Source organism: Sapajus apella, unplaced genomic scaffold, assembly GCF_009761245.1.
Source record: "Sapajus apella isolate SASKATOON/1434 unplaced genomic scaffold, GSC_monkey_1.0 scaffold15, whole genome shotgun sequence".
In the NCBI taxonomy this organism is placed as follows: Eukaryota; Metazoa; Chordata; class Mammalia; order Primates; family Cebidae; genus Sapajus; species Sapajus apella.
This window is the reverse complement of record NW_022436955.1, coordinates 12119638-12145356: the sequence shown is the minus strand read 5'-3', so window position 1 is coordinate 12145356 and position 25719 is coordinate 12119638. Positions and strand designations below refer to the sequence as shown.

Here is a 25719-nt window from a genome sequence, read left to right as displayed (position 1 = left end):
TCATAGGGCTCAATGACTATCAAATGAATGAGTAGATGAATGAATGATGAATGGATGAATGAGTTATAAGGCCAAAAAGAAAAAAGTCCAAACTCCTTCCATTCTCCTCTACCCACTGCCAGCAGCCCACAGCTGATGTTACACAAAACAATGCTTTAATGAACATGCACCCATCTTCTTGCCTCCCAACTCCCCTGACCCACCAAGTCAATCAGCTCTCCCCTCTCCCCTTTTGTTTTCTTTTGTTTTTTTGAGATGGAGTCTCACTCTGTTGCCCAGGCTGGAGTGCAGTGATTGGATCTCAGTTCACTGCAACCTCTGCCTCCCAGATTCAAGCGATTCCCCTGCCTCAGCCTCCCAAATAGGGATTACAGGTGCCTGTCATCATGGTCGGCTAATTTTTGTATTTTCAGTAGAGACAGGTTTTCACCATGTTGGCCAGCCTGGTCTCGAACTCCTGACCTCAAGTGATCCGCCTGGCTTGGCCTCCCAAATTGCTGGGATTACAGTCCCCTTTTGTTTTCACCTGCTTAGTTTCTGTTCCTATTCAAAGGTGACAGCTCCACTGACTCCTTCCCACTGGCAGAATGTCCTGGCTCCTCTCTTAACTCCCAGCAGCCTCTGGACCTCATCAACAACACTTGGCACCAGCTCTCGTGCTCTACTTGTGCAGGAGACTGTCTGCTCCCACTAAATTAACTTGCCAGTTAAGTAGTCATAGGACTCATTATTCATCTTTGTATTCTCCTGAGGGCGATGCTCAGAGAAGGGGAATCACTGCTAAAGGGAAATTTCTGCCTGAAAAGCCCCATTTAGGACCAGTGTTTGTTCTGTCCTTCATCTCCGGTTATCATCTGCACCCTAAGTTAAATAACCCACATGGACATCAGGCCATTCCATGAGAAAGCAACTGAGCCAGAGTGCTTAGGGAACACACTTTGAAAAGTAAAGTTTCGAGTGGTCCTTAAAATTCACTGCTCAGATATGAATCCACTTTTGCCACTAAAAAGGTATCCTCCCATTATGGAAAAGACCAGAATCCCTGATGAGGTGTTAAGTCATCTAATTCTCACAGCCTATGGAAGACACTTTAAAGGAGATAATAATCATGATATGCTCTGGCTCTCCTCAGATCAAATAACTGTCTTGTTTTAGTAATGCAAGGTGTCTTACTCCTTAAGGCGCATCCCTATAAAACAGAAACATATAATAAAAAATTTACATATAAAGGCAGCCCACTGTGGTGGTAGCTCATGCCTGTCATCCCAAAACTTTGGGACGCTGAAGCGAGCAGATCATTTAGCTCAGGAGTTCAAGACCAGCCTGGTGAAACCCCATCTTTACAAAAAATACAAAAATTAGGCCAGGCGTGGTGGCTCATAACTGTAATCCCAGCACTTTGGGAAGCCGAGGTGGGCAGATCACTTGAGGTCAGGAGTTGGAGACCAGCCTGGCCGACATGGTAAAACTCTGACTCTACTAAAATACAAAATTAGCCGGGTGTGGTGGGTGTGCCTATAATCCCAGTTACTAGGGAGGCTGAGGTAGGAGAATCACTTGAACCCAGGAGGTGGAGGTTGCAGTGAGCTGAGATCATGCCACTGCACTTCAGCCTGGACAACAGAATGAGACTGTGTCTCAAAAAATAAAATAGAATAAACAAAAAATACGAAAATTAGCTGGGCATGGTGGCGTGTACCTGTAGTCCCAGCTATTCAGGAGGCTGAGGCAGGAGATTGCTTGAGCCCAGGTGGCAGAGGTTGCAGTGTGCCAAGATCATGCCACTGTACTCCAGCCTGGGTGACAAAGAGAGACTTTATCTTAAAAACAAAAACAAAAAACCATGATGTATAGTATGCTTAATTTACTGTAAACTGCTTTTAAAGGACATTACTAAGTTGGTAGTTTTTTTTGTTGTTGTTGTTTTTGTTTTTTGAGACAGAGTCTCAAATTCCCGGGCTTAAACAATCCTATTGCCTCAGCTTCCCAAAGTGCCAGAATTACAGGTGTAAGCCACTGTACCTAGCAACCTGGTATTTTTATTTGGATTGATCTTGATGTCTCACACACCTAGCAACTACAATCGGTCATTTTTCCTTAATCCTAAAGAGTGTAGATTCAAATATTCAGATACCATCTGGATCTTGATGTATTTTCACCGATATGTAAATCAATGTAAATCAACCTTAGAGTTGTGATGCTTCTAGAAAATGGCCCCTTCTGCCACAAGAATAAATGGGTTCCCGAATCAGCCTCATATTAATTAAGGTGAAGGCTGGACTTCTGGGGGGAGGTGGTGTGCTCAATTACATTTTTGTTAAAGCAGAAATGGACACAAAAAGCTCTGGGAGAATCAGCTCTGGTTTTGTTTTTGGTTTTTATTTTGTTTTGTTTTTGCCTCCTTGCTGAAGAAAGCCCATCTCCAGCTTCTTCCTAGACATGTTCTGACCAGGCTTCTACAGCCCCTCACGGACTCTCTTAGGAGCCCTGAGTCAGAAGCTGGGGCTCCTCTCTCCTCACTCGCCGACAGTCACTTCCTCCTCTACAGTGTTCCATCCTGTCACCCCACTCTCTCTCCATTCCATATTGCTGAGTTCAAAAAACTGGTGTAGCACTCCGGATTCTCAAAACAGATACATCCTAACGCATCCAATCTCAACTCCTCTCACAAGATCGCACCACACTCACCCCCCAGACCCCACAGCGCAGCCTGCCCCTTGGGAATCCCGTTCCCCGAAGATTGGGGTTTTGCAAGGCTAGGAGGCTCCGAGGGGGCGATACAGCTAAGCAAGGGAGCTGCCAGGCGGAGAACAATGACTGCTCCAAACACCCTCGGGGATGGGATGGATGGATGGGATGCCCAGGCAGTTAGAAACGCGTTGCTCACCTGGGGCGCGGCCGTCGGAGGCCTCGGGGCCATTCCTGCCTCGCCAGGGCCCGGCTTCGGGGCAGGAGCTGGGGAGAGAGGACAGGGCCCACTCACGCGGCTGCAACACCAACCCCACCCTACCCCGCCCCGCCTCCGCCCCTAAGCCACATCTCTAGCGGAGACGCAGGCGAGGACCGCGGACCCCGCCCGGGCCTGCAGCTCCCCATCCCCGAAACGAAAGGCGCAGCGGCCTCCCGGACACCCCCCTCCAGCCACGCCCAGTCCCCTTCGCAGGGTGGTGGGCGAGGCCCGGCTGACACCCCCTAAACCCAGAAGGGGTGCCGCCCCGACCCGCGCACTCGGAATCACCGCCTCTCGGAGGGGGGGGCTCCAGATTTCACGACCTCCGGCCCACCCAGAGCCTCGGGCCAGCTCCTCCCGCCCCCGCCGCAGGCTCGGTTATCTCCAAATCTGATCTGCGGAGGGGCTGCCCGAAGGGGCCTCAGCCGCACGGGGGCCGGACAATGGCCGCAGCGGCAGGGCAAAGCCGGAAGTGCGCCTGCGCACGCGGTGCCTCGCTCCCGCAATCCCCGGGCCGCCTACGGCGCGCGAACTACACTTCCCAGAGGGCCCCGCGTGCGGGCCCCCGCAGAGGCGGCCTTCCAAGGCGAGTTAGGGACCCCTGCGAAGGTCGAGCGAGGCGGCCGGTGATGCTGAAGTGTGCGTGTGTCCATGTATTCCACAGACACTGTGCGCCTCCTCTGTGCAATGGGCTTGTTGCTAGCCGGGGAAGTGGGAAAGACCCTGCTTTCGGGGAGCAAGCGTATGACCCTTTGGACAAGGCTGACTATAAAAATGCAAACATATCCACAAGATAATGGTCCTGACTTATGCTGTAAGAGGGACACGGCAAGGGAGTGAGGCAGCGTCAGAGCGCGGGGCACTTGCAACTTCATCAAAAGGTAATTTCCATTTCTCATTTCAGAGAAAAGAGAAACTTCGAATAAATCCGTGGCCTCCTGAACAGTGTGCAAAGGCAGACTGTGCTACTGCCGCGTTATTTCATTATTTGGTAGCCCCTTGTGCAGGATTTTGTGTTTGGGACAAGCCAACAGTGATGGAAATTTTCAACACAAAGATAGGTCAACTTTTAGATACAGCTTTAGGTTTATGTAATTATGTCTTATATATGACAGATATTCAGTCTACATTTCCTAGATTTCGGTTTGATTTCTTAACATTACAGCATTGCATACCAACATGGTAGAAAATGACTGCAACAAAATGTTCCTGATGTCACACTGCTTTATCAAAGGTATGAACATTCAAAAATAAATGCTTTATGCCGGGCGCGGTGGCTCATGCCTGTAATCCCAGCACTTTGGGAGGCTGAGGAAAGAGGAGCCCAGGAGTTAAAGACCAGCTTGGGCAACATGGCAAAACCCTGTCTCTACAAAAAATACAAACATTAACTGGTTGCAGTAGCAGGCACCTATGGTCGCAGCTACTTGGGGGCTGAGGTGGGAGGATCGTTTGAACCCGGAGCAGAGGTTGAGGTGGGATGTGATTGCACTGCAGCACTCCAGCGTGGGTGACAAAGCAAGACTCTGTCTCAAAAAAATAAATATAAAAACTAATGAATGCTTTCTATCACTGTTCTGTAGTCTGGGAGGCCTCTCTGAGGCAAGTGACTTAGTAGTTGCGACTTAAGAAGGCAACTGTGGGCCCAGCATGGTGGCTCATGCCTGTAATCCTACCACTTTGGGAGGCTGAGGTGGGTGGATCACCTGAGGTCAGGAGTTCAAGACCAGGCTGGCCAACATGGAGAAACCCTGCATGTACTAAAAATACAAAAATTAGCCAGGTGTGGTGGCCTGCCCCTGTAGTCACAGCTACTTGGGAGGCTGTAGCAGGAAAATCACTTGAACGTGGTAGGCAGAGGTTGCAGTGAGCTGCGATCACACCACTGCACTCCAGCCTGGGAGACAGATGGAGACTCTGTCTCAAAAAAAGAAAAAAAAAAAAAAAAAAAAAAAGGAGCTGCAGGTGCATAAGGGGGAAAGAATTACAGGCTGAAGGAACTGGAGGTGAAAAAGTCTCAGGTGGGAACAAGCTTGGTGTGCTTAGAAACAGATGCCTAATGTATCTTAGCAGAGTGAGGGATAAGAGAGTGAGCAGGGCAGTGGTAGGGAAGGTAGACTGGGGTTTGATGGAGCAAGGCTTTGGAGGTCGTGATGAGGGGTATAGATTTTACTCTGAGTGTGATGAGAGCCACTGGCTTAGTAACAGCAGTAGAGTCACTTATTACTATGAGAGAATAAAAGGAATTTTTCCTGTTGTCTCAGAATAGGTAACCAGGACTCAGAGTGAGTTGAGGATTAAGTTTTGCATTCTAAGGAAAGATGAAAACATTTGGGGTGAGAAATTCTCAGGTCTTAACAAAGAGGGCTAGGTGCTGAATTCTGAATTTGCCCTATTATTATTAACCATTGCCTCAATCCCACCCCTCTTTCCCAGGCTATATAAGAGTATGATCAGAAAGAAAAGGAAAAATCCCTACCCAGGCACGGTGGGTCACACTTGTAATTCCAACACTTTGGGAGGCTGAGGAGGGAGGATCACTTGAGCCCAGGAGTTCCAGACCATCCTGGGCAACATAGTGAGACCTTGTTTCTACAAAAAAAAAAAAAAAAAAAAAAAAAAAAAACCAGGCATGGTGGTGTGCCTGTAGTCCCCAGCTACTGGGAAGGCTGAGGTGGGAGGATCAGCTTGAGCTAGGGGAGGCTGAGGATGCAGTCAGCTGAGATCGTGCCACTGCCCTCCAGCCTGGGTGACAGAGCAAGACCCTCTCTCAAAACAAAGAAAAGAATTCCTCGGAAGAGCAAGCCTTCCACCTAGTGCAGAAGGCAGTGTTCACTCCCACTCCCACCCCCACCTGAAGACGAATGTGAGAAAGGGAGGCACTCAAACATTGAGCCTACCCAGGAGAGAGGGAGGTTTTAAAAACTGCCCTATTACCTCTTAAAGAGAAAAGGAAAGAGAACAATGCTGTTTGTAAGGAAAGCAACCTGAATTTCCGCTGTTTATGTAGAAAGTGGATGTACTAGAAAATAATTGGGCTTTAGCCCCCAGGGGAGAGGTATGCAGTTCACAACAGTAAGACACTGCGGAATTAACTGGGTGTGAGAGGAGCTCATACCCAGTTGAAGATGGAAGAAAGCTGAAGCAGAGCTGGGTCTTCCAAGTCAGGTATCTATTGGTTTCCCCTAAGGAACTCACCAGATGCACTTCTGCTTCTGGGAGTGTGGTTCAGCAACTTTAATGCTGGATAAAATATTTTTAAAATCTTTTAAAATGTACTGACGAGCTAGAAAATTGGTAAGGAATACAGAAAGGCCAAAAACAAAACAAAATGAATAACTTAGAGTAGTAGGCAGAACACAGAACACTAGCTTTCATCTGGGAATCATTTGCCAAATGAGGCAAACTTGAGCTTTTTCTTTTTTCTTTTTTTCTTCAGTCTCTGTAGAGACTGTCAAAAATTAAATTGCCAATGCCGAGTATATTTCAAGTCATTATGGCAGTGTATTCAGAAAAGTTTTCAATTAGCAATAATTGCGCCTCAGATAAACCTCACTGGTTACGATACTGCCATTGCATGAAGGTAAGAGCTTTGTTTTTCATAGTCCTGTAGGCATGAGAGCCAGGTGACAAAACCCAGACCCCATACAACGTAGAGTATCTAATAGGAGACACTCCCCATGCTGCAATAAAAATTGGAACTCCATGGATGAATACTCCCATGGTAGAGACTGCAAGGTAAATTACCTTTTTCAAACTTTAACAATGAGTAGGGGGGCTCGTCATGGTGGATGTCTTCCCTGAGAATTTATAACCACGAGCTGGTTCCTATGTGGAATTACAGCCTGTATTCACAGTCCCTGAGTGGTCCAAAAACCTGCAAGCTGAGAATGTAGTTTAAATTGGTTCTTGGCTAACAGTGCTTCCAGGCATCTGGAAGAATCAAACATAAATCCAGTCTGGGAGGACTTACCTTCAGTTCAGGCTTCAAAGGACTTCCCCACATATAATCCCAAGAAATCGGAGCTCATAGTCATGAATCACAAACACAAAGCACATATAGAAAACATGGAACCATGAATGACAGGAAAAAAATAGTATAATAATATTTATAACAACCTCAAATATACAGAGTTGTCTGACACAGAATTTGTAATACTATGTCTAATATGTTCCAAAAATCTATTTCAATAAACTAAATTTATTCATATGTCCATATGAATAAACCAAACTTTATTCATATGGACATATTAATAAAGAACAAGACTCTAAAATCTTAAGAATCAAATAGAATGTTAAAAATGAAAATCTTTAAGTTAAAAATGTAATGCACAAGGTTAACAATAGATTAGATGCAGCTGAAGAGAAAATTAGTGAATAGAAGGTCAATCTAGGAAATTATCCACAAATAGAGATGAAAAAAAGTTAAAAAAAAAAAAAAAAGCAGAGCGCTATAACACATCTAATCTGGATTCCAGAAGAAGAAAAGAAGAGAATTGAGGCAATATTTGAAAAGATAAAGGCTGAAAATTTCCAGAACTGACAAAAGATATAAATTTAAAGATTCTGGAATCCTGACACTCCAAGCCAGATAAATAAATAAATTTACACTGAGACACATCCTAGTGAAACTGTAGAACACCCAAGAAGATCTTTAAAAACCTAGAGGGCTGGGCACAGTGGGTCACACCTATAATCCCAGCACTTTGGGGGGCTGAGGCGGACGGATCATGAGGTCAGGAAATCGAGACCATCCTGACTAACATGGTGAAACCCTGTCTCTGCTAAAAATACAAAAAATTATCCAGGTGTGGTGGCACGCTCCTGTAGTCCCAGCTACCCAGGAGGCTGAGGCAGGAGAATCACTTGAACCCGAGGCAGATGTTGCAGTGACCTGAGATTGCACCACTGCACTCCAGCCTGTGTGACAGAGCAAGACTGTCTCAAAAAGGAAAAAAAAAAAACCTAGAGAGAAAAAATAGATTACCTTTGAAGGAACGAAAATTAGAAGATGGCTAGCCAGGCATGGTGGCTCCCAGCTACTCAGGAGACTGAGGCAGAGGATGGCTTGAACCTGGGAGGTGGAGGTTGCGGCAAGCCAAGATTGCACCATTGCACTCCAGCCTGGGCAACAGAGCAGGACTCTGTCTCAAAATAACACCAACAATGACAACAACAACAACAAAAGCAAAATTAGAAGATGGCAACAATGGGAGATAGTTGGAATTGTATCTTCATGAATGAGGATTATAAAGGCATTTTTGGAAAAAAAAAAAAAAAAAAACAATGTCATCAACAGAGACTCATTAAAGTTGAGTGTCTTTCAAATGGAAGGAAAATGATTCCCTATGGAAAGTCATATATAGACAAAGAAACAGTGAACAAAGAAAGTGGGAAATGTGTAAATCTAAATTAAAATTAACTGTATAAAACAATTATGTCTTGTGGGTTTAAAAAAAGATAAAACTAAAATCCAAGTCAACAGAAAAAAATCAAGGTGCTGCTGACGAGAGATTAAAGGTTCTAAGGTTATTATATTGTTTTGGAGGATAAAGAGGGACTTCAGTAGGCTGACTAGATGTCAGAAAGGTCCCTATGGCCTCTTGGTCTCTTACTTTCTCTGAATGTCAGAATTTGTTTCTCTTCCTCCTTTATGAAGACCTCATAGTCAGTCAACTGAACTTTTTTCCTACCAGGGCTCTTGATTCCTTTATCCCCACGTTATGCTGAAACTGCCCTACAAAAGCCAATATCGTGTCACCTGAAAATTGCTGGGAAAATTAGCCTATTGACAGTTTTTTTGGGTTTTGTTGTTTTTGAGATGGAGTCTCGCTCTGTCGCCCAGGCTGGAGTGCAATGGCGTGATCTCTGCTCCCTGTATCCTGGGCCTCCCGGGTTCTGTCTCCCAGGTTCAGGCGATTCTCCTCCCACCTCAGCCTCCCAAGTAGCTGGGACTACAGACGCCGCCGTCACCATGCCCGGCTAATTTTTGTATTTTTTATAGAGACGGGTTTTCGCCAGGTTGCCCAGGCTAGTCTCCAACTCGGGCTCAAGCGATTCGCTTCCCTCTCTTCCCAGAGTGCTGGGATTACAGACGTGAGCCACCGCGCCCGGTCTCAAGGATTATTATTTATAAAACCTGGAGTTGCTATGGGAGAGGGGACCAACTGGATATTTTGGAGGGTGAAGCTCTCCCCATTCACAGAACTCTAGTGTGATTGCCTCGGATTTCTCCATAGACGGAGACACACGAAAACACACACTTGGGAGAATTCATCGGCTCTTGCTCACAGTTCCTAAACGCCGCCCCAATCAGGAACCCCCGTAAGCCCTCAGCCCTGCGCACCAAGGGTCAGGGGTGCACCAGAAGTGGGGTCTGACTCGTGCAAGTCCGCCGACTGCTGCTGCGGAGGGGGCCCCGCCCAGGCTCTACTCCCTGAGCACTGGGGAAGGAGCCGAGCCCCTGAGGAATGGGGGCTGGTCGGCAGTGAGTGCCAGAGCAGCGAGGCGCACCCCTCGACTGCCGTACCGGGTTCGAGGCACCGCCCCCTCCTCTCCGCTCCAGGCCCGCGCTCAGAGCTGGGGACGCGGGACGCCGGGAGCGAAGCGGCAGACTAGTCGCGTGGGAAGTGCAGCCCTGCCTCGCCCAGCACCTGCCGCAGTGGGTCACCGGCAGCTGGACTCCGTTCCAGCCAACATCGGGTTGCAAGGCACAGAGCTCCCCAGGTGCTGAGAGCCGGCAGCCATTTTCTCCCGCGGATCCTTACCTCTGCTTTCGCAGCCAAGCGGCGGGCGGGGAGGAGAGGACGGGAAGGGGAGGGCGAGGAAGGGAGGGGAGGGAAGGGCGTGCCTCCCAGCCAATCAGAAGCCACGTAGTTTGGCGCGCTGTCTCCATGACAATGGTCTTGTGTTCCGCTAGCTACTCGGAGTTCAGAGGCGAAAAAGGCCGACTAGCACATCCACTGGAAACCGGCAACACAGAGGCGGGACCAGAGAGACTGGCGGAGGTCTCCAGGTGCCCGAGTGGTGCCCCAAAGCCTCTTCAAAGCCCGCGCCCCGGTGGGCAAGAGGGTGCTCCTGGGCTTGGAGGGCGGAGGATGAGGCACTCAGCAGGACCTACTCGCATCCCAGCCTAGGAGAGCATCAAGGAGAGCATAATGTTCGGTTGCCTTCCTTATCGCCTGCTCTATCTTTCACATCCACGAGGACCCCATTCTCCATGATGTGCTTATTTCGCGTTGCATGTTTGTATCAAAACATCTCATGGACCCCATAAATCTATACACCTACTATGTACCTACAAAAATTAAAAAAACAACATCCACGAAGGACCGGGCTTGGTGGCTCACGCCTGTAATCCCCACAGTTTGAGGCCGAGGCTGGGGGATGGCTTGAGCCCAGGAGTTCGAGACCAATCTGGGCAGCATAGTGAGACCCCACCCCATCTCTACAAAAAACAGAAACAAAAATTAGCCAGGCGTGGCGGCGCACGCATGTATTCCCAGCTACTTGTGCGGCTGAGGCAGGATGATCTCTTGAGCCCAGGAGATCGAGGCTGCAGTGAGCTATGGTCGCGCCAGGGTATCCCAGCTTGGGTGACAGAGTGAGATCGTGTCTCTGAAAAAAAAAAAAAAAAAAAAAAAAAAGAAAGAAAGAAAGAAAACAAAACTTTAACATCCACGTGCACTGGACCTCCAGTTCCTCACTCTGCCCGGTGTGGGTCCAGCTTTCTGGCTGGGGCCTCCCCCATAACACAAGAATATCCAAGTTCCGGTAACTTAAAACGTTCATTAAAGTGCCCCACCCTTTGGTTTCCACGAAAACCGTGAGAAGAGATGGGATCCAGCGAAAGTAGCCAGGTCCACTACTGTTAAGCTGGAGGGCTTGGGATTCCCGGAGCAATAGGGAACCCGGGTCCCATGACAGGAAAACAAGGGTGAACTGCTAAGTGGGGCCTGGGTGGCTTCTCACCTCCTCTGCTGGGTCTGAGGCCGAGATGCGCGTCCACCTGCTTTCGATCCCGGGAAAACGTGAACCAGCACCCGGGTACCCTTCCTCTACTGACACCAGGCGCCTGCTTTGCCTCGACCCTCCCGGGGTTCCATCTCAAAACTGCTGAGTTCGAGCGCCACCTGCCGTCCTCTGCGGCGCACTACTGCTCTAAAGTCAACCACGTAGCAGCCCTACCTGCTGGGGCCCGGGCGAAGCACTGCGCATACATGATCTCAACTGAATTTAACAACCTGTGAGGTAGATATTCTCATCCCCATTTGACACCTGGGGAAACAGGTTCAGAGAATTTAAGGAACTTGCCAAGCCCACTCTGACGCCAAGTGTCAGATGCAGGATTCAAGAAGCCACTGTCTCCGGAGCTGTATATACCCTCCCATGTCACAGCTGAGCCCACCGTGATTCTGTCTTCCGGGGCCCTCCAGGAGCCCTTCTGGCCTGCCTCTGACCTTGTGGGCTCACCACGGTTTTTCTCCAGGGCTTTCAGGCCCCTTTGCCTACCACCCCCCCCGGGTTGAGAGACAGGCTGGCGCTGATCTGATGACCAACACCATGTGTGCAGGCCACCACACGAGAACCTGAACTGAACTAGCAAATTGTTTACTTATACCCAGTAGATTTAGGAACTAATTTTCTATGAATCAGCATGTACGTTTACCTATTTTATATATTGTCATGGGGATCTCTCCCCTGCCCCACCCACCCAGCCAGCATCCCTTCCTTCATCTCTCAGTAACAGCACTCTCTTCCTTTGGGGACACTTCTTCTCCCTCCTCTATGAAGTTCTGGTGACGTCACAGACTCCGTGTGACCCAGCAGGCCAATCAGATGCTTCCCTCTGGATGTTTTATGTAGATACTCTGTAGAAGGAAGCCTTTCCCCCTAGATTATAGCAGAGCGGTGAGAACTGGAAGCCAACACACAGACAGGAGTCCAGAGTACAGGCTGAGAGAGAGGGAGGGGAGGAAGAGATGAGGGATGGGAATGGGGAAGGGAGGAGGGACGGGAAAGGAAGAGGCAGAGAGAGAGAGAGGGAGAGAGAGAGGGAGAAATTCTCTTTGTGCCAATCCCAAGTTAGCTAGCCCTGCGTGCAGCTCTAGCCCTGCTCGTTTCAGTTTAATTATATGCACCAATAATTTCTTCCTGTTTTGTCCTACGCCAGTTTAAAATTGGTTCTCTGGCCAGGCGTGATGGCTCACACCTGTAATCCCAGCGCTTTGGGAGGCCAAGGTGGGTGGATCACCTGAGGTCAGGAGTGCCAGACCAGCCTGGCCAGCATGGTGAAACCCCATCTCTACTAAAAATACAAAAAATTAGTCGAGTGTCGTGGCGTGCACCTGTAATCCCAGCTACTCAGGAGGTTGAGGCAGGGGAATAGCTTCGGGAGATGGAGGCTGCAGTCAGCCAAGATCACGCCACTGCACTCCAGCCTGGGCAACAGAGTGAGACTCTGTCTCAAATAAATAAAGTCAATGAATAAGTAAAATGGTTTCTCTGACTTCAGCAACCAAAGAGTCCTGGATAATATTCCATGACACTGGGCCGGGCGCGGTGGCTCACGCCTGTAATCCCAGCACTTTGGGAGGCCGAGGCGGGTGGATCACGAGGTCAAGAGATCGAGACCATCCTGGTCAACACGGTGAAACCCCGTCTCTACTAAAAATACAAAAAATCAGCTGGGCATGGTGGTGCATGCCTGTAATCCCAGCTACTCAGGAGGCTGAGGCAGGAGAATTGCCTGAACCCAGGAGGCGGAGGTTGCGGTGAGCCGAGATCGCGCCATTGCACTCCAGCCTGGGTAACAAGAGCGAAACTCCGTCTCAAAAAAAAAAAAAAAAAAAAAAATTCCATGACACTAACCACCCCCGAACTCAAAATATTCAAAACAGAATAAAGTTGGTACAGTTTTTGTTAAACTTGTAATTTTGAGTTAATGATAGATGCACAAGAAGTTGGAAAAGTAGAACGAAGAAGTTCCAGGTACCCATCACTCAGTTTCCCTCGATGGTGGCACCTTACATAACTCTAGTACGTTCTCAAAATCAGGAAATTGATATTACCACAATGTATTTATCTAGAGACCTTACTTAGATTTTTACCTGCTTTGCATATATTTTTTATGTATTTGTGTATAATTCTATGGCATCTTATCATATGTGTACATTCATAGAACCATCATAAATTTAAGATACAAAACTCCTATTACCACAAACAAACTCCCTTTGGGCTACTCTCTTTTGGTGATGCCCTCTCTAGCTCCTTCTCTAATCCATGACAATCACTAATCTATTCTCCATCTCTATACTTTTAAAATCTCTATTACTTTTAAATGTTATATAAATGAAATCATGCAGCATACTTGAGATTGTATTTACTTTTTTTTTTTTTTTTTTGAGATGGAGTCTCACTGTGTCATCAGGCTGGAGTGCGCAATCTTGGCAAACTACAACCTCCGCCTCCTGGGTTCAAGCAATTCTCCTGCCTCAGCCTCCTGAGTAGCTGAGATTACAGGCATGCACCACCATGCCCAGCTAATTTTTGTATTTTTAGTAGAGGCAAGGTTTCACCATGTTGGCCAGGATGGTCTCAATCTCTTGACCTCGTGATCCATCCTTCTTGGCCTCCCAAAGTGCTGGGATTATAGGCGTGAGCCACCAAGCCCAGCCCAGATTGTATTTACTTTTTACTTAGAATAATGCGCTTTAAGTCCACCCAAGTCATCATGTGTATTAATAATTGATTCCATTTTATTGCTGAAGACTGTGCTATTGTATGGAATACCATTTCCTTGTATGGAAAACTATACCACACTTTGTTGTTAGTTCAGTCTAATTAAAGTTTCTTATTCAGATATATGCTGGGGAGGGCAGATAACAACAACAACAAAAAAACAGGGACTCAGTTCCCCGGACCCACTCAGTGCACTGTGAGCATTTAGGGCCTCGTCACAGACACCCTGTGGTGATGTCTGATAGGTCTGATCTTGGTCAAGTTGTTGACACCTCCACAAGCCCCAGAAGATGACTTTCGGTTCAACAAAAGTTCACTGAGCACCTAGGAGGCCAAGCTGTCTGAGTTCCTCTGGTGTTCTCTTGCAACCCTGGGCCAATCTGAAGGGCTCTACAAACTCTTTTTTATTTTTCATATATTTTCATTTATACAGAAATGGGGTTTCATTATGTAGCCAGGCTGGTCTTGAACTCCTGGGCTCAAGCCATCCTCCTGCCTCCGCCTCCCAAAGTGCTGGGATTACAGGCATGAGCCACTGTGCCCAACCTTCCACACACTCTTGATTCACCTCAACTGGGGTGACTCAGGCCAGAGGCAAGTGGTGTCACCTCAAGGTGATGTAGTTCCTGCAGTTAACAAGGGCCAGCAGTCAGGAGACCTCGCACTGGGCTCTAGTTCAGCCACCTGGGTCTCCCAGAGAGGCCCTCCTCAGGCCAGTCACTTGTCCCTTTGTCAGTTGATGGTGGGCCCCAGGAGTACCCTAGCATCCCGTCTTTGCCCTCACCCTGTGGCCTGGTCTCTTTTATCCCAGGCTTTCCTCATGGGCTTGAATTCATGAAGAATGTCCACCCATGCAAGGCTTTCCCCAGATACCTCTGTGCACCTGAGACAAGTTTATTCAATGACCCTGGGATGTGGCTGGTTGTGGGGAGAGGTCTGATTCCATGCAGCCATTCAAGATATGGATGCCATCTGAGGGTTTTTGCAGCCAAGCAGAGGACTCTGCTTAGAGACAAGAAAGTGGACAAGGCTGGGCATGGTGGCTCACGCCTGTAATCTCAGCATTTTGGGAGGCCAAGGTGGGTGGATCACCTGAGATCAGGAGTTTGAAACCAGACTGGCCAACATGGTGAAACCCCATCTCTACTAAAAATACAAAATTAGCCTGGCCTAGTGGCTTTTTGAGATCATGCCACTGCACTCCAGCCTTTGCAACAAAGCAAGCTCTGTCTCAAACAAACAAACAAAAAAAAAAATGAAAAAAGAAAAGAGAAAGTGGACAAAATGAGCCAAGAATAGAGAAGGAGGGCAGAGAAAGAATGAGGGGCTAGAAATTAAACAAGATTGGGCCAGGTGCGGTGGCTCATGCCTGTAATTCCAGCACCTTGGGAGGCTGAGGCGAGCGGATCGATTGAGGCCAAAAGTTTGAGACCAGCCAGGCCAACATGGTCAAACCCCATCTCTACTAAAAACACAAAAATTAGCTGGGCCTCGTGGCATGCACCTGTAGTCCCAGCTACTTGAGAGGCTGAGGCACAAGAATCACTTGAACCTGGGAGACAGAGGTTGCAGTGAGCCAAGATTGTACCACTGCACTCCAGCCTGGAGACAGAGCAAGACTCCGTCTCAATAAATATATAAATATTTATATTGCTTGACTGGGCTTTGCTCATTTGCATTGCTTTCTTCCATTGTGTTCCACTTTCTCTTCAGCTCTGTTTCCAGGTCTGCTGTTGTGTGATCTCCAAGCGCCTTTGCCTGTCTGGTTGCTATTTCATCTGTACAGTGCAGGAGCTGTTTTGGTTGATCCGAAACACCTTTTTAATTTTTTTCTACCACAACTGCTAAGCCCGGTTCAACCAGTGAAGGTGTGACCTGCGCAGAGGTGAGAAAACACGAGGGTGAAAGTCAGCTGGGTCCTTCATCTCTGCCTGGACCTTGGCCTGGGCTCACGGCCTGCATGGGGCTAATGGTCACCCCACCCTCCCACACCCCTACCCCCACTCCCCAACATTCCCATCCCCCCTTGCCCCCTGCCTCGCCCCGGGATGTGGGACGCCACTGGAGCGTTCTCGGTACCTCCCCGCCACAGTCTGGGGACAACAGAGCCGCAGCTCCGTGGTTACCATGGCGACCCATCTGGTGTAGCCTCTGTAGCCCCCCAGCGGACACTTACAGAACCTGCAGTTCTTTCCTTCCCCTCGGGCGGTGTATTTCACTGGCAGCTCTGTCCAGAGACGGCGGCTCTCTTACCCGGTCCACATATTGCTTCTCTCTATCCTGAACCTGGCCACCCGCCCCACCACTCCAGCCATTTCAGTTTCTCCACCTGGGGCCAGGCTTCTCTGGCTTTGTCACTCAGGCACAACAGCTCTAACTACAAATTCCTTCCAGCCAGGGTTCCTGGGGACTTCAGAAGGGCTGTCACCCAGGGCACTTCCAAAGTCCCTCTCTAGAGTGTAAAAGTCTGGCTGGGCGTGGTGGCTCACGCCTATAACCCCAGCACTTTGGGAGGCTGAGGTGGGTGAATCATCTGAGGTCAGGAGTTGAGACCAGCCTGGCCAACATGGTGAAACCCCGTCTCTACTAAAAATGCAAAAATTAGCTGGATATGTTGGTGGGTGCCTGTAATCCCAGCTACTTGGAAGGCTGAGGCAGGAGAATCGCTTGAACCAGGGAGGCAGAGGTTCATGCCACTGCACTCCAGCCTGGGTGACAGAGACTCTGTCTCAAAAAAAAAAAAAGAGAGAGAGTGCAAATTTGTTTTTTCTTTTATTTATTTATTTATTTTTCTGAGACAGAGTCTGGCTCTGTCACCCAGGCTGAAGTACAGTGGCACAATCTCAGCTCACTGCAACCTCCGCCTCCCAGGTTCAAGTGATTTTTTTGCCTCAGCCTCCGGAGTAGCTGGGCTACAGGGGTGCACCACCAGGCCTGGATAATTTTTGTATTTTCAGTAGAGACGGGATTTCACCATGTTGGCCAGGCTAATCTTGAACTCCTGACCTCAAGTGATCCCCGTGCCTTGGGATTACAGGCGTGAGCCACTGCTCCTGGCCATGAGTGCAAAAATCTTACGTGATGTGGAATAAAATATCTTTCCCTTAGCCAACACTCCCCAACACCCCCGCCCCACCCACCCCACACTTAGCAACCCTTGATTCAGAGTCTAGCTTTGGGAGCCACTTTTCCCTGTCAACCTTGTGCGTCTGTGCAATGGAATCCCATAGACAGCGCAGCCTGGCCGGAATCCAGGGAGCCACTAGTGTGTGGGGTGGGGCAGCATCAGCAGAACTGGGCATGCAGGCTCAGTTGAGAGACAGGCAAGCATACAGGCAAGCCAACCCAATAGGGGACTGGAGATAGGCAGTCACAAGGTTGGTGGCGCAGTGTGCGGGGAGCACCACATGGGAGGAGGAGGATGGGACCAATTGCAGCCTGAGCTAGGCAGAAAGGCTTCCTGGAGGAAGTGATGCTAGAGCCTTGAAGGATGAGAAGGCACTGGGCTGGGCTGGGCTAGAGATCTCAGTGATGGCATGAGGGGTAGGGGAGGACTTCTTTTCATAGTCCGCCTTCCTGAGTGTCACTCCTCATCAGGGCCCCTCTTTGCCTTTTTCTTCTTCTCACCCTGTCCCCATTCCCTGGCCAATCTTCCCCAGCCCAACAAATGTAACCAGCATCCCCTTGTCACACATGATCCTTTTCTCCTTGTCACATGCAGTTCCTGGATGTGCTCTGGACTTACTTGCCTTCCTGGTGAGCTTATTCATCCTTTAAGACCCAGCTAGAAGAGCGAGCACTGTTGCTTATGCCTGTAATCCCAGCACTTTGGGAAGCTGAGGCAGGCGGATCATCTGAGGTCAGGAGTTTGAGACCAGCCTGGGCAACATGGTGAAACCCCGTCTCTACCAAAAATGCAAAAATTAGCTGGGCGTGGTGGCGGGCGCCCATAATCTCAGTTACTTGGGAAGCAGAGGCAACAGAATCACTTGAACCCAGGAGGCTGAGGTTGCAGCGAGCAAGAGTGTGCCACAGCACTCCAGCCTGGACCACATAGCGAGACTATCTCAAAAAGAAAAAGGCCCAGCTAGATGTTCACTCTTTCTGGCACCTTCCCCAAACCACCCTTTCCATCCTGTATTTATTCCACAAACTTCTACTGAATACTGAGTATATTAGGCCCAGGATGTGGCCTAACATTGCAATTTTTTTTTTTTCTTTTTTTGAGACAGGGCTTTACTCTGTTGCTCAGGCTGTGGTGCAGTGGTGAAATCACTGCAGCCTTGAATTCCTGGGCTCAAGCAGCCCTCCTACCTCAGCCTTCAAGTAACTAGGACTACAGGCCTGTCCCACCACACCTGGTTAATTTTTGTATTTTTTGTAGAAATGGGATCTTGCTTATTGCTCAGGTTGGTCTGGAACTGGCCTTATGGTATCCTCTCACATTGGCCTCCCAAAGTATTGGGATTACAGGTGTAAGCCACTGCACCCAGCCCCTACATTGCAACTTTCTGTTCACTTGTCAGTCGTCCCAGCTGGCCAGGATTTCCTGTGAGCTGGGGGAAGCTGAGTTATATGTTTTATTAATCCTGAGCCTTTAACATTCACACCCTGAATGAATGAGTTAATGAATGAATGAATATAAGTACAGCTTCTCTTTCCAAAAATCAAACAAGAAACACCTCAGTTCACAGGGCTGGCACTGTCTGATTTCCAGTTCTGTCCCTTGTCACTGTCTCAAAGGTATTTGGTTGTATGTTATTAAATTAAAGTGAATTAAAATTTGCTTGAAATAACTACAGACTTCCCCGCTCTCCTGGGCCTGCAATGACCAGATTACATCTCCTCCAGGCACAGAAGTTTGACATTTCATTGCAAAGTCATTTTCTTCTCATTTCCTTATGTTGCTAAAATATTCTATTTCTCTTCACTTCCCCTTTGTGTCCCCATTACTCACGTTTAGTTAAATTTATCTGCTGCCATTTAATCATCTGAGATAAGCTTGCTGGTGTGGCTGTTCCTAGGGCACTGGCCTCGCCTTCCCAGACCATCTGTCTCCTCCTGGGCCACTAGGAGAATGGATCCAGACCCCTCCCCCAGGGAACAGGGTGTCTGGGCTACCTTCAGATCCCAGGTTTCTCCCCAAGGCAACTGACTTTAGGGTCCTCCCTGCCCCCAACCCACCCACTGCCTTCCTCTCCAGCCTCCTCCTCCTCTGTTTCCTGGGTATGGTTTTCATTCTGCCTCCTGACCTGGCACTTCTGTAGCCCCTTTGGTCACATGGAGCAAGTGGCCTCATAATTCCTCTCTCAGTGGGATTGATGAGTAAATATTTAAAGGGACAAAATATCTAGCAGGGTAGCCAGTGTAGGAATTGTTTGGTGCCTGCTTGGGACACTGCCACACCTGCTGCATTCCCAGGGCTGGCTGGGGTACCCTTCTCCCCTCTGCCCACCCCCCATTCTCACAGTGTAGCCGGGGGAGTATTAGTCTCCCTGGAGATAGTTGGAGGAGATCAGAAACGCACATTCTGGCTGGTCATGATGGCTCACGCCTGTAATCTCAGCACTTTGGGAGACTGAAGTAGGTGGCTCACCTGAGGTCAGGAGTTTGAGACCACCATGGCCAACATGGTGAAACCCCATCTCTACTAAAAATCCAAAAAATTAGCCAGGCATAATGGTGGGCACCTGTAATCCCAGCTACTCAGGAGGCTGAGGCAGGAGAATCGCTTGAATCTGGGAGGAGGAGGTTGTAGTGAACCGAGATCATGTCATTGCACTCCAGCCTGGGTAACAAGACCAAGAGCTTCATGGACACAGTGAACTGGAGTGACTCATGCCAGAAGAATCTCAGTGGCTGGAGATGGTGGCCAGATGACTTGGCAGTGCAGCAAGGAGGGGAGCCGCATTAGGATCTGCCTGCATGCCGGGAGGTCACGAGGGCAGAGGATGAGTGAAGTTTCCTAGTGGATGAGTGGCGGCCGCTGCCATAAGAGAGCAGCATGGAGTCATCTCAGAGCCTGATCAAGAAAGCCTCCTGGCCAGCCGGCATGGTTCATGCCTTTCATCTCAGAACTTTGAGGGGCTGAGGCAGGCAGATCACTTGAGGTCAGGAGCTTGAGACCAGCCTGGCCAACATGGTGAAACCCTGTCTCTACTAAAAATACAAAATTTAGCCAGGCATGGTGGTGGGCACCTGTAACCCCAGCTACCAGGGAGGCTGAGGCAGGAGAATCGCTTGAACCCAGAGGCAGAGGTTACAGTGATCCGAGTCTGTGCCATTACCCTCCAGCCTGGGCAATAGAACAAGAGTCTGTCTCAAAAAACAAAAGCGTCTTGAGAGGAGCAAAAAGATGTCAGCAGAAAGAAGCTAAAAGTTATTCCTGGGCCAAGGGGTGAAGAAGGGGTTGTCAGGGGACTTAGCCTAAATTTCATTGAGGGACAAAGGGAAAAGTAACTCCATAGGATCAGTTTAAAGGACAAAGGGAGACAAATAGAAATTGTTTTATAGTTACATGTTATGAGTCATATTTATAGGACTACACATATATTATCTCATTTAATTTCTTTTTTTTTCTTGTTAGGATCATTTAATGTCTTTATTTAAATAAATGTGCTTTATTCTTTTGTTTGTTTGTTTTTGAGACAGGGCCTCACTCTCTTGCCCAGGCTGAGTGAAGTGGCATGATCACAGCTCACTGCAACCTCAACCTCCTAGGCTCAAGGGATCTTCCCACCTTAGCCTCTTGAGAAGCTGGGACTACCGAGGGGCACCACCATGCCCAGCTAATTTGTTTGTTTTTTTTTTTAAGAGATGGGGGTCTCCCTCTGTCACCTAGGCTGGAGTGCAGTGATGCAATCATAGTTCACTGTAGCCTCAAACTCCTGGCTCAGCTGATCCTCCGGCCTCTTGAGTAGATGGGTGTGCAACACCACACCTGGCTAATTTTTTAAAAAGTTTTTTTGTAGAGATGGGATCTCACTATGTTGCCCAGGCTGGGCTTGAACAACTGGTCTCATGTGGTCCTCCCACCTCTGCCTCTCAAAGTGTAGGGATTACAAGTGTAAGCCACTGTAACTGGCCTGAAATATACGTTATTCTTGTGTCAATTCAACACGTATGCATCTTTCTAGAACAAGATCACATCTCCAGTCTACCTTCATCTGTATTTTCTATGATCTCCAATTGCATCTAGGTCAAACAATCTATTATCTTTATTATTTTCTGGTTTACGCCCTCAAACTCTTATTTCATTTAATTTTCACAACAACCCTGAGAGAAAAGGGCTCTTGTTCTCCATGTTCTATGCTGAGGATCAGAAATTAAGAAACAGGTCCAAGGAGTAAGTGACAGAGTCAAGGTTGATTAGAAAAGTCAGGTCTGGCGTTTGGGTTTGGGTGCAGGCAGTGGTGGTGCCAATAGAGGGTGTCAAGGGGCTTTGGCAGCAGGCTTCAGTGGTTGCTATGGACTGAATGTTTATGTCCCTCCATATTATGTATAAAAAGAGTTCCTCTTAAAGGGTCAATTTGCCCAGCGTCTTGGCTCTTTGCTACCGGCTTTCAAGGCCAGACTTCCTTACTCCCTGTATCCCCTGCCCTGGTAAACAAACTTCCTGCCAGTGCTTATCTATGGAGATCACATTCTACATCTGTCACCCACTCTATAGATTACTCTTTCCATTGCAACAGCTCCTTCCCCCAAAACTGCACTCTCTGTGGGTATAACAGAATTCCTGCAATTTCATTTTAGCCAACCAGGTTCAGCTTAGATTGCTCAGTCCAACTCCAGCCAATGGATACAGGACATAGTAGCAGGAATGAGCTGCATTAGAAATAAAAACTCCTTCCCTCCTTTGTTCAAGTTGCTCTCGCTGTTGCTCCATCGCGAGCAGCACCCTTTCTGCAGAAAGTAAATTTGCCTTGCTGCGAGATCCTTTGTCTCAGTGCTGATTCTTCTTTGGGGCACTGAGCATTTGTTCCCAACACTCCACAATTCACCAGTGTGATTGTATTAGGAGGTGGGCATCTTTGGGAGGTGATTAGGTCATAGGGGTGAAGCTCTCATGCTGGGGATTAGTGCCCTTATAAAAAAGGTCACAGAGAGCTAGCTCACCCCTTCACCACATGAGGACACAATGAGAAGGCACCGTCTATGAACTGGAAAGCAGACCCTCACCAGACACTGACTGCTGATACCATGATTGTGGACTTCCTAGCTTTCGGAACTGTAAGAAATCAATTTTTGTTGCATTTAAGCTTCCCAGTTTATGGCATTTTGTTATAGCAGTCCAAATGGACAAAGACAGCAGTCCCCTTCAGATGATCTCAGTCACATCTCCATTCTTAAGTATAGGCAGTTGCTTAGATGCCCTCTGGGAGATTCTGGATGGGGCCTTTTGAAAGATGCTTCTAGAACAGTGGCACTATGGCAACCAGGACTTCGACAAGGATGCATCACTTTCTCTCTCTCTCTCTCTCTCTCTCTCTCTCTCTCTCTCTCTCTCCCTCTCTCCCCCTCCTCCCCCCTTTTCTCTCTCTCTCTGTGGGTTGTTATTTTTTTTTTAGAGGGAATCTCGCTCTGTTGACCAGAGGCTAGAGTGCAATGGTGCAATCTTGGCTCCCTGCAGCCTCCATATCCCAGGTTCAAAAGATTCTCCTGCCTCAGCCTCCTGAGTAGCTGGGACTACAGTCATGTGCCACCATGCTGGGCTAATTTTTATATTTTTAGTAGAGACAGGGTTTCATCATGTTGGCCAGGCTGGTCTCAAACTCCTGACCTCAGGTGATCTACCCACCTTGGCATCTCAAAGTGCTGGGATTATAGGGGTGAGCCACCATGCCTGGCCTACTCTCTCTCTTTTTGAGAAGATTTCTCACTATGTTGCCCATGTTGATGTCAAACTCTTAGGCTCAATTTATTCTCTTGCCTCGGCCTTCTGGGTTACCTGGGACTACAGACATGCATTACACCCAGCTACTCTGTCTCTTGAAGACCCTATGAACAGTGGGCCAAGTGTCATCATCAAAATTGATAAACCCAGAGCCTTGTTTGAGTGAGCTCAAGTTGTGCGGGGAGTAAGAACCAAGAGTCTATCTGTGGGGAACAGGGTGTCCAGGGCCAGGAGACAAGTGAGCAGCTCAAGGCCCAGTGCCAGAGGGATGCTACCTGCAACTGGACAGTTCCCAGGAGGCCTGGCAAGGCTCTTACCTCTGGTTCCCTCCCAGAGATTCCCCAGGGTCTCTGCAGGGACACCCTTCCCTTTGCAAACTTGGCTGTGGATGGTTCTGGTTTCACATCAACACATCCCTGACCAAGACAGAAATTCTAAAAACCTAGATTTCATGAAAAATTTAAAATTTCTTGTATGAACTGGATCCTTCCTTTCTTAATGCCACTTACTTATGGGTACTGTACCTTCAAGCGTGCAACAGGCCCCCAAGAAGCCCACAGGCCCTGGCTTGTGTCCCCAGCCTCCTTCCTGCCATTTCATTCCCTTGGAATAGATGGATGAAAACGGGCAGGCCAGCCTAGTAGCAGCTATCTAGTGCAGTCCCGTGGCTGTTGCTTGCAGTAGGGGTGCACTGAAGTCCCATGGGTTTTTCTGAGCCCAGCCACATGTGCCTGGAGGTCAGAAGAGATGTCTGCCAGTGGCTTAGATGCAGCAGACATTGGACTATTTGACATTAGACTCTTTCTTCTTTCTTTCTTTTGAGACAGTCTTGCTTTGTCACCCAGACTGGAGTGCAGTGGTGTAATCTCGTCTCACTGTAACCTCCGCCTCCGAGGTTCAATCGATTCTCCTGCCTCCGCCTCCGAAGTAGCAGGGATTATGGGCATGCACCACCATGTCTGGCTAATTTTTGTATTTTTAGTAGAGACGGGGTTTTGCCATGTTGGCGAGGCTGGTTTTGAACTCCTGACCTCAAGTGATCTGCCCACCTCAGCCTCCCAAAGTGCTGGGATTACAGGCATGAGCCACTGTGCGCAGCTGACATTGGACTATTTCTGAAGGAAGAGTCTTGCATTTTGCCCTTTAACAAGACTTCACAGGTGATTTAATGTGACTCCGATAGAGGCTACATCTAGGGTGCCCAATGGGTGTTATTTTTTTGAAGCTCCTGTTTCATTTTTTCCAGTGAATGAGTTTCAGCAGGTGTTGAGAAGTCTGAGGAGGCAGTGGGTGAGCTGCCATGAGACAGTGTATGTCTTGTGTCTAATTTGATTTGACTTGTTTTTGTGGCCATGAGAACTTGGAGCCAGGGATAAAAAGCACAAGCAGCAGAGATGACAGCTCCCTGCCACATGTCTTGTCTCGCTCCACCCCAAGGGTTCACTCTATAGCCACAGAGAGATGAGAAAGGAGTGTGTCAAATAATTCATGTCAGGCATACATGGTGTGAGAGATTGTTTTTAATTTTTTTTTTTTTGAGATGGAATCTCACTCTATTGCCCAGACTCTATTGATCGTGTAGTGGCATGATCTCGGCTCACTGTAACCTCTGCCACCTGGGTTCAAGTGATTCTCCTGCCTCAGCCTTTCAAGTATGTCTTTCAAGGTGTCTGAGATTACAGACACCTTCTACCGCACCCAGCTAATTTTTGTATTTTTAGTAGAGATCGGGTTTCACCATCTTGGCCAGGCTGGTCTTGAACTCCTGACTTTGTGATCCACTGCCTCGGCCTCCCAACGTGCTGGGATTACAGGCATGAGCCACCACGCCCAGCCTTGTTTTTTTTTGTGCGTGAGACAGAGTCTTACTCTGTCACCCAGGCTGAAGTGCAGTGGTGCGATTTTGGCAAGCTCCACCTCGCGGGTTCAAGCAATTCTCCAGCCTCAGCCTCCCTCATACCTGAGATTATAGGCATGTACCACCACGCCCAGCTAATTTTTGTGCTTTTAGTAGAGACTGTTCCACCACATTGGTCAGGCTTATCGCGAACTCCTGACCTCAGGTGATCCACCCGCCTTAGCCTCTCAAAGTGCTGGAATTATAGGCACGAGCCACTGCGCCCAGCTTGTTTTTGATTATTTTTGAAAAGCCTCAAAAAAACCTCTTCCCCAAACTAGCCACCATCAGGCAAGAGGGTGATTTATTAAGCATGAGCTGGACTGGCTTAGCTCTCCTGGTTGGCTAAAATTGCCCAGAAAAATAATTTGTGGTTGTCAGGTTCTAAATTAAATGATTCAAATACTACTGCAGCTGATTAAAAGGCTTTATTCAATTTCCTCCTGACCACATGCTCTCCTGTGAGACCAGGAGATACTGTTTCTAGAAGAAATGCACTATTTGGAGCCTGTTGATCTAATCTAATGGATGGTGTTTATTAAGTATGGTCTGCCTACTTTTTTTCTAAATGCAAGGTGAGACTAAAGAAGGAGGAAGAGATGATTTCCTGTTTGTTTAACTATGAATGAGTCTCTTGCCAGGTTTCTGGGTAGCCAGCCTCTACCGTGAACAAGGGTGAGTACCTAAGACATTTTTAAGTACCCTTTAAAGACCTCTAGGCAACCATAACAGAGGTCAACAAATGAAACCCAAGTATGAATAAACAGGAAGAAGAGTCTGAAGATTGCAGTGGACCGTCTAATGGTGCAGTGTATCACCCACAGTACTCACTGAAGGGACAGTCTCGAGCCGGCCACCTTAGCGCCTTCCCTTCTCGGCCTTGCTGATAAACCCTGAGGGAACCAGGACCCAAGGCAGCCAATCCAGAGATGTATCATGTGCCTTGGCAGAAAAATAGATGGGCTGCCTTAGGAACGTGAAAGAGGAGTTCCCGCAGGGAGGAGACCAGCAGCTGGTGCAGGAATTGAAAGGAGAAGAGAGGTCAGAGAGTGACCACGTGACTCGGAGAGTGCTGGAGTAACCAGCCAGCCCCCAGAGTGAGCCTCACCCTCTCCTGCCTCTGGTCCAGGCTCTGTCCCAGTTTGTTGCACTCATCTTGAAAGCAAGCTCAGCCCTTCTTTTTAAAAAAAATTTTTTTGAGACAGGGTCTTGCTCTGTCACTCAGGCTGGAGTGCAATG

The 25719-nt window shown here is 48.3% G+C and overlaps 1 protein-coding gene, 1 long non-coding RNA gene and 1 other non-coding gene across 10 annotated transcripts in view; 1 reads left to right on the top strand and 2 right to left on the bottom strand.

Annotated features, from left to right (window-relative positions):
- The window catches only part of ZFP90 (ZFP90 zinc finger protein), a 24426-nt gene extending 20925 nt beyond the window's left edge, over nucleotides 1–3501 (bottom strand). The window contains exons 1-2 of one of the 7 annotated variants that reach the window (XR_004270577.1): nucleotides 3229–3443; nucleotides 2888–2955 (exon numbers count right to left, since the gene is read on the bottom strand). Coding sequence is in view for 4 of the 7 variants with exons in the window: in XM_032284261.1 (XP_032140152.1) it covers nucleotides 2888–2920 (33 nt within the window). In the remaining 3 variants the exon portion in view is untranslated. Of the gene's footprint in view, nucleotides 1–2887 lie in introns of all 7 variants that reach the window. The other 6 variants (XR_004270578.1, XM_032284261.1, XM_032284260.1 and 3 more) reach the window with 6 other exon arrangements.
- LOC116555557 lies at nucleotides 3493–25719 on the top strand. Of its 2 annotated transcripts, XR_004270580.1 has the most exons (4): nucleotides 3493–3831; nucleotides 15404–15575; nucleotides 17412–17446; nucleotides 25122–25719. It is a non-coding gene; the product is annotated as an uncharacterized LOC116555557 (long non-coding RNA). The 2 variants fall into 2 exon arrangements; XR_004270579.1 differs by lacking the exon at nucleotides 25122–25719 and having other exon boundaries at nucleotides 17412–17559.
- LOC116555873 lies at nucleotides 6390–6535 on the bottom strand. Its single transcript, XR_004270716.1, has one exon. It is a non-coding gene; the product is annotated as a U4 spliceosomal RNA (small nuclear RNA).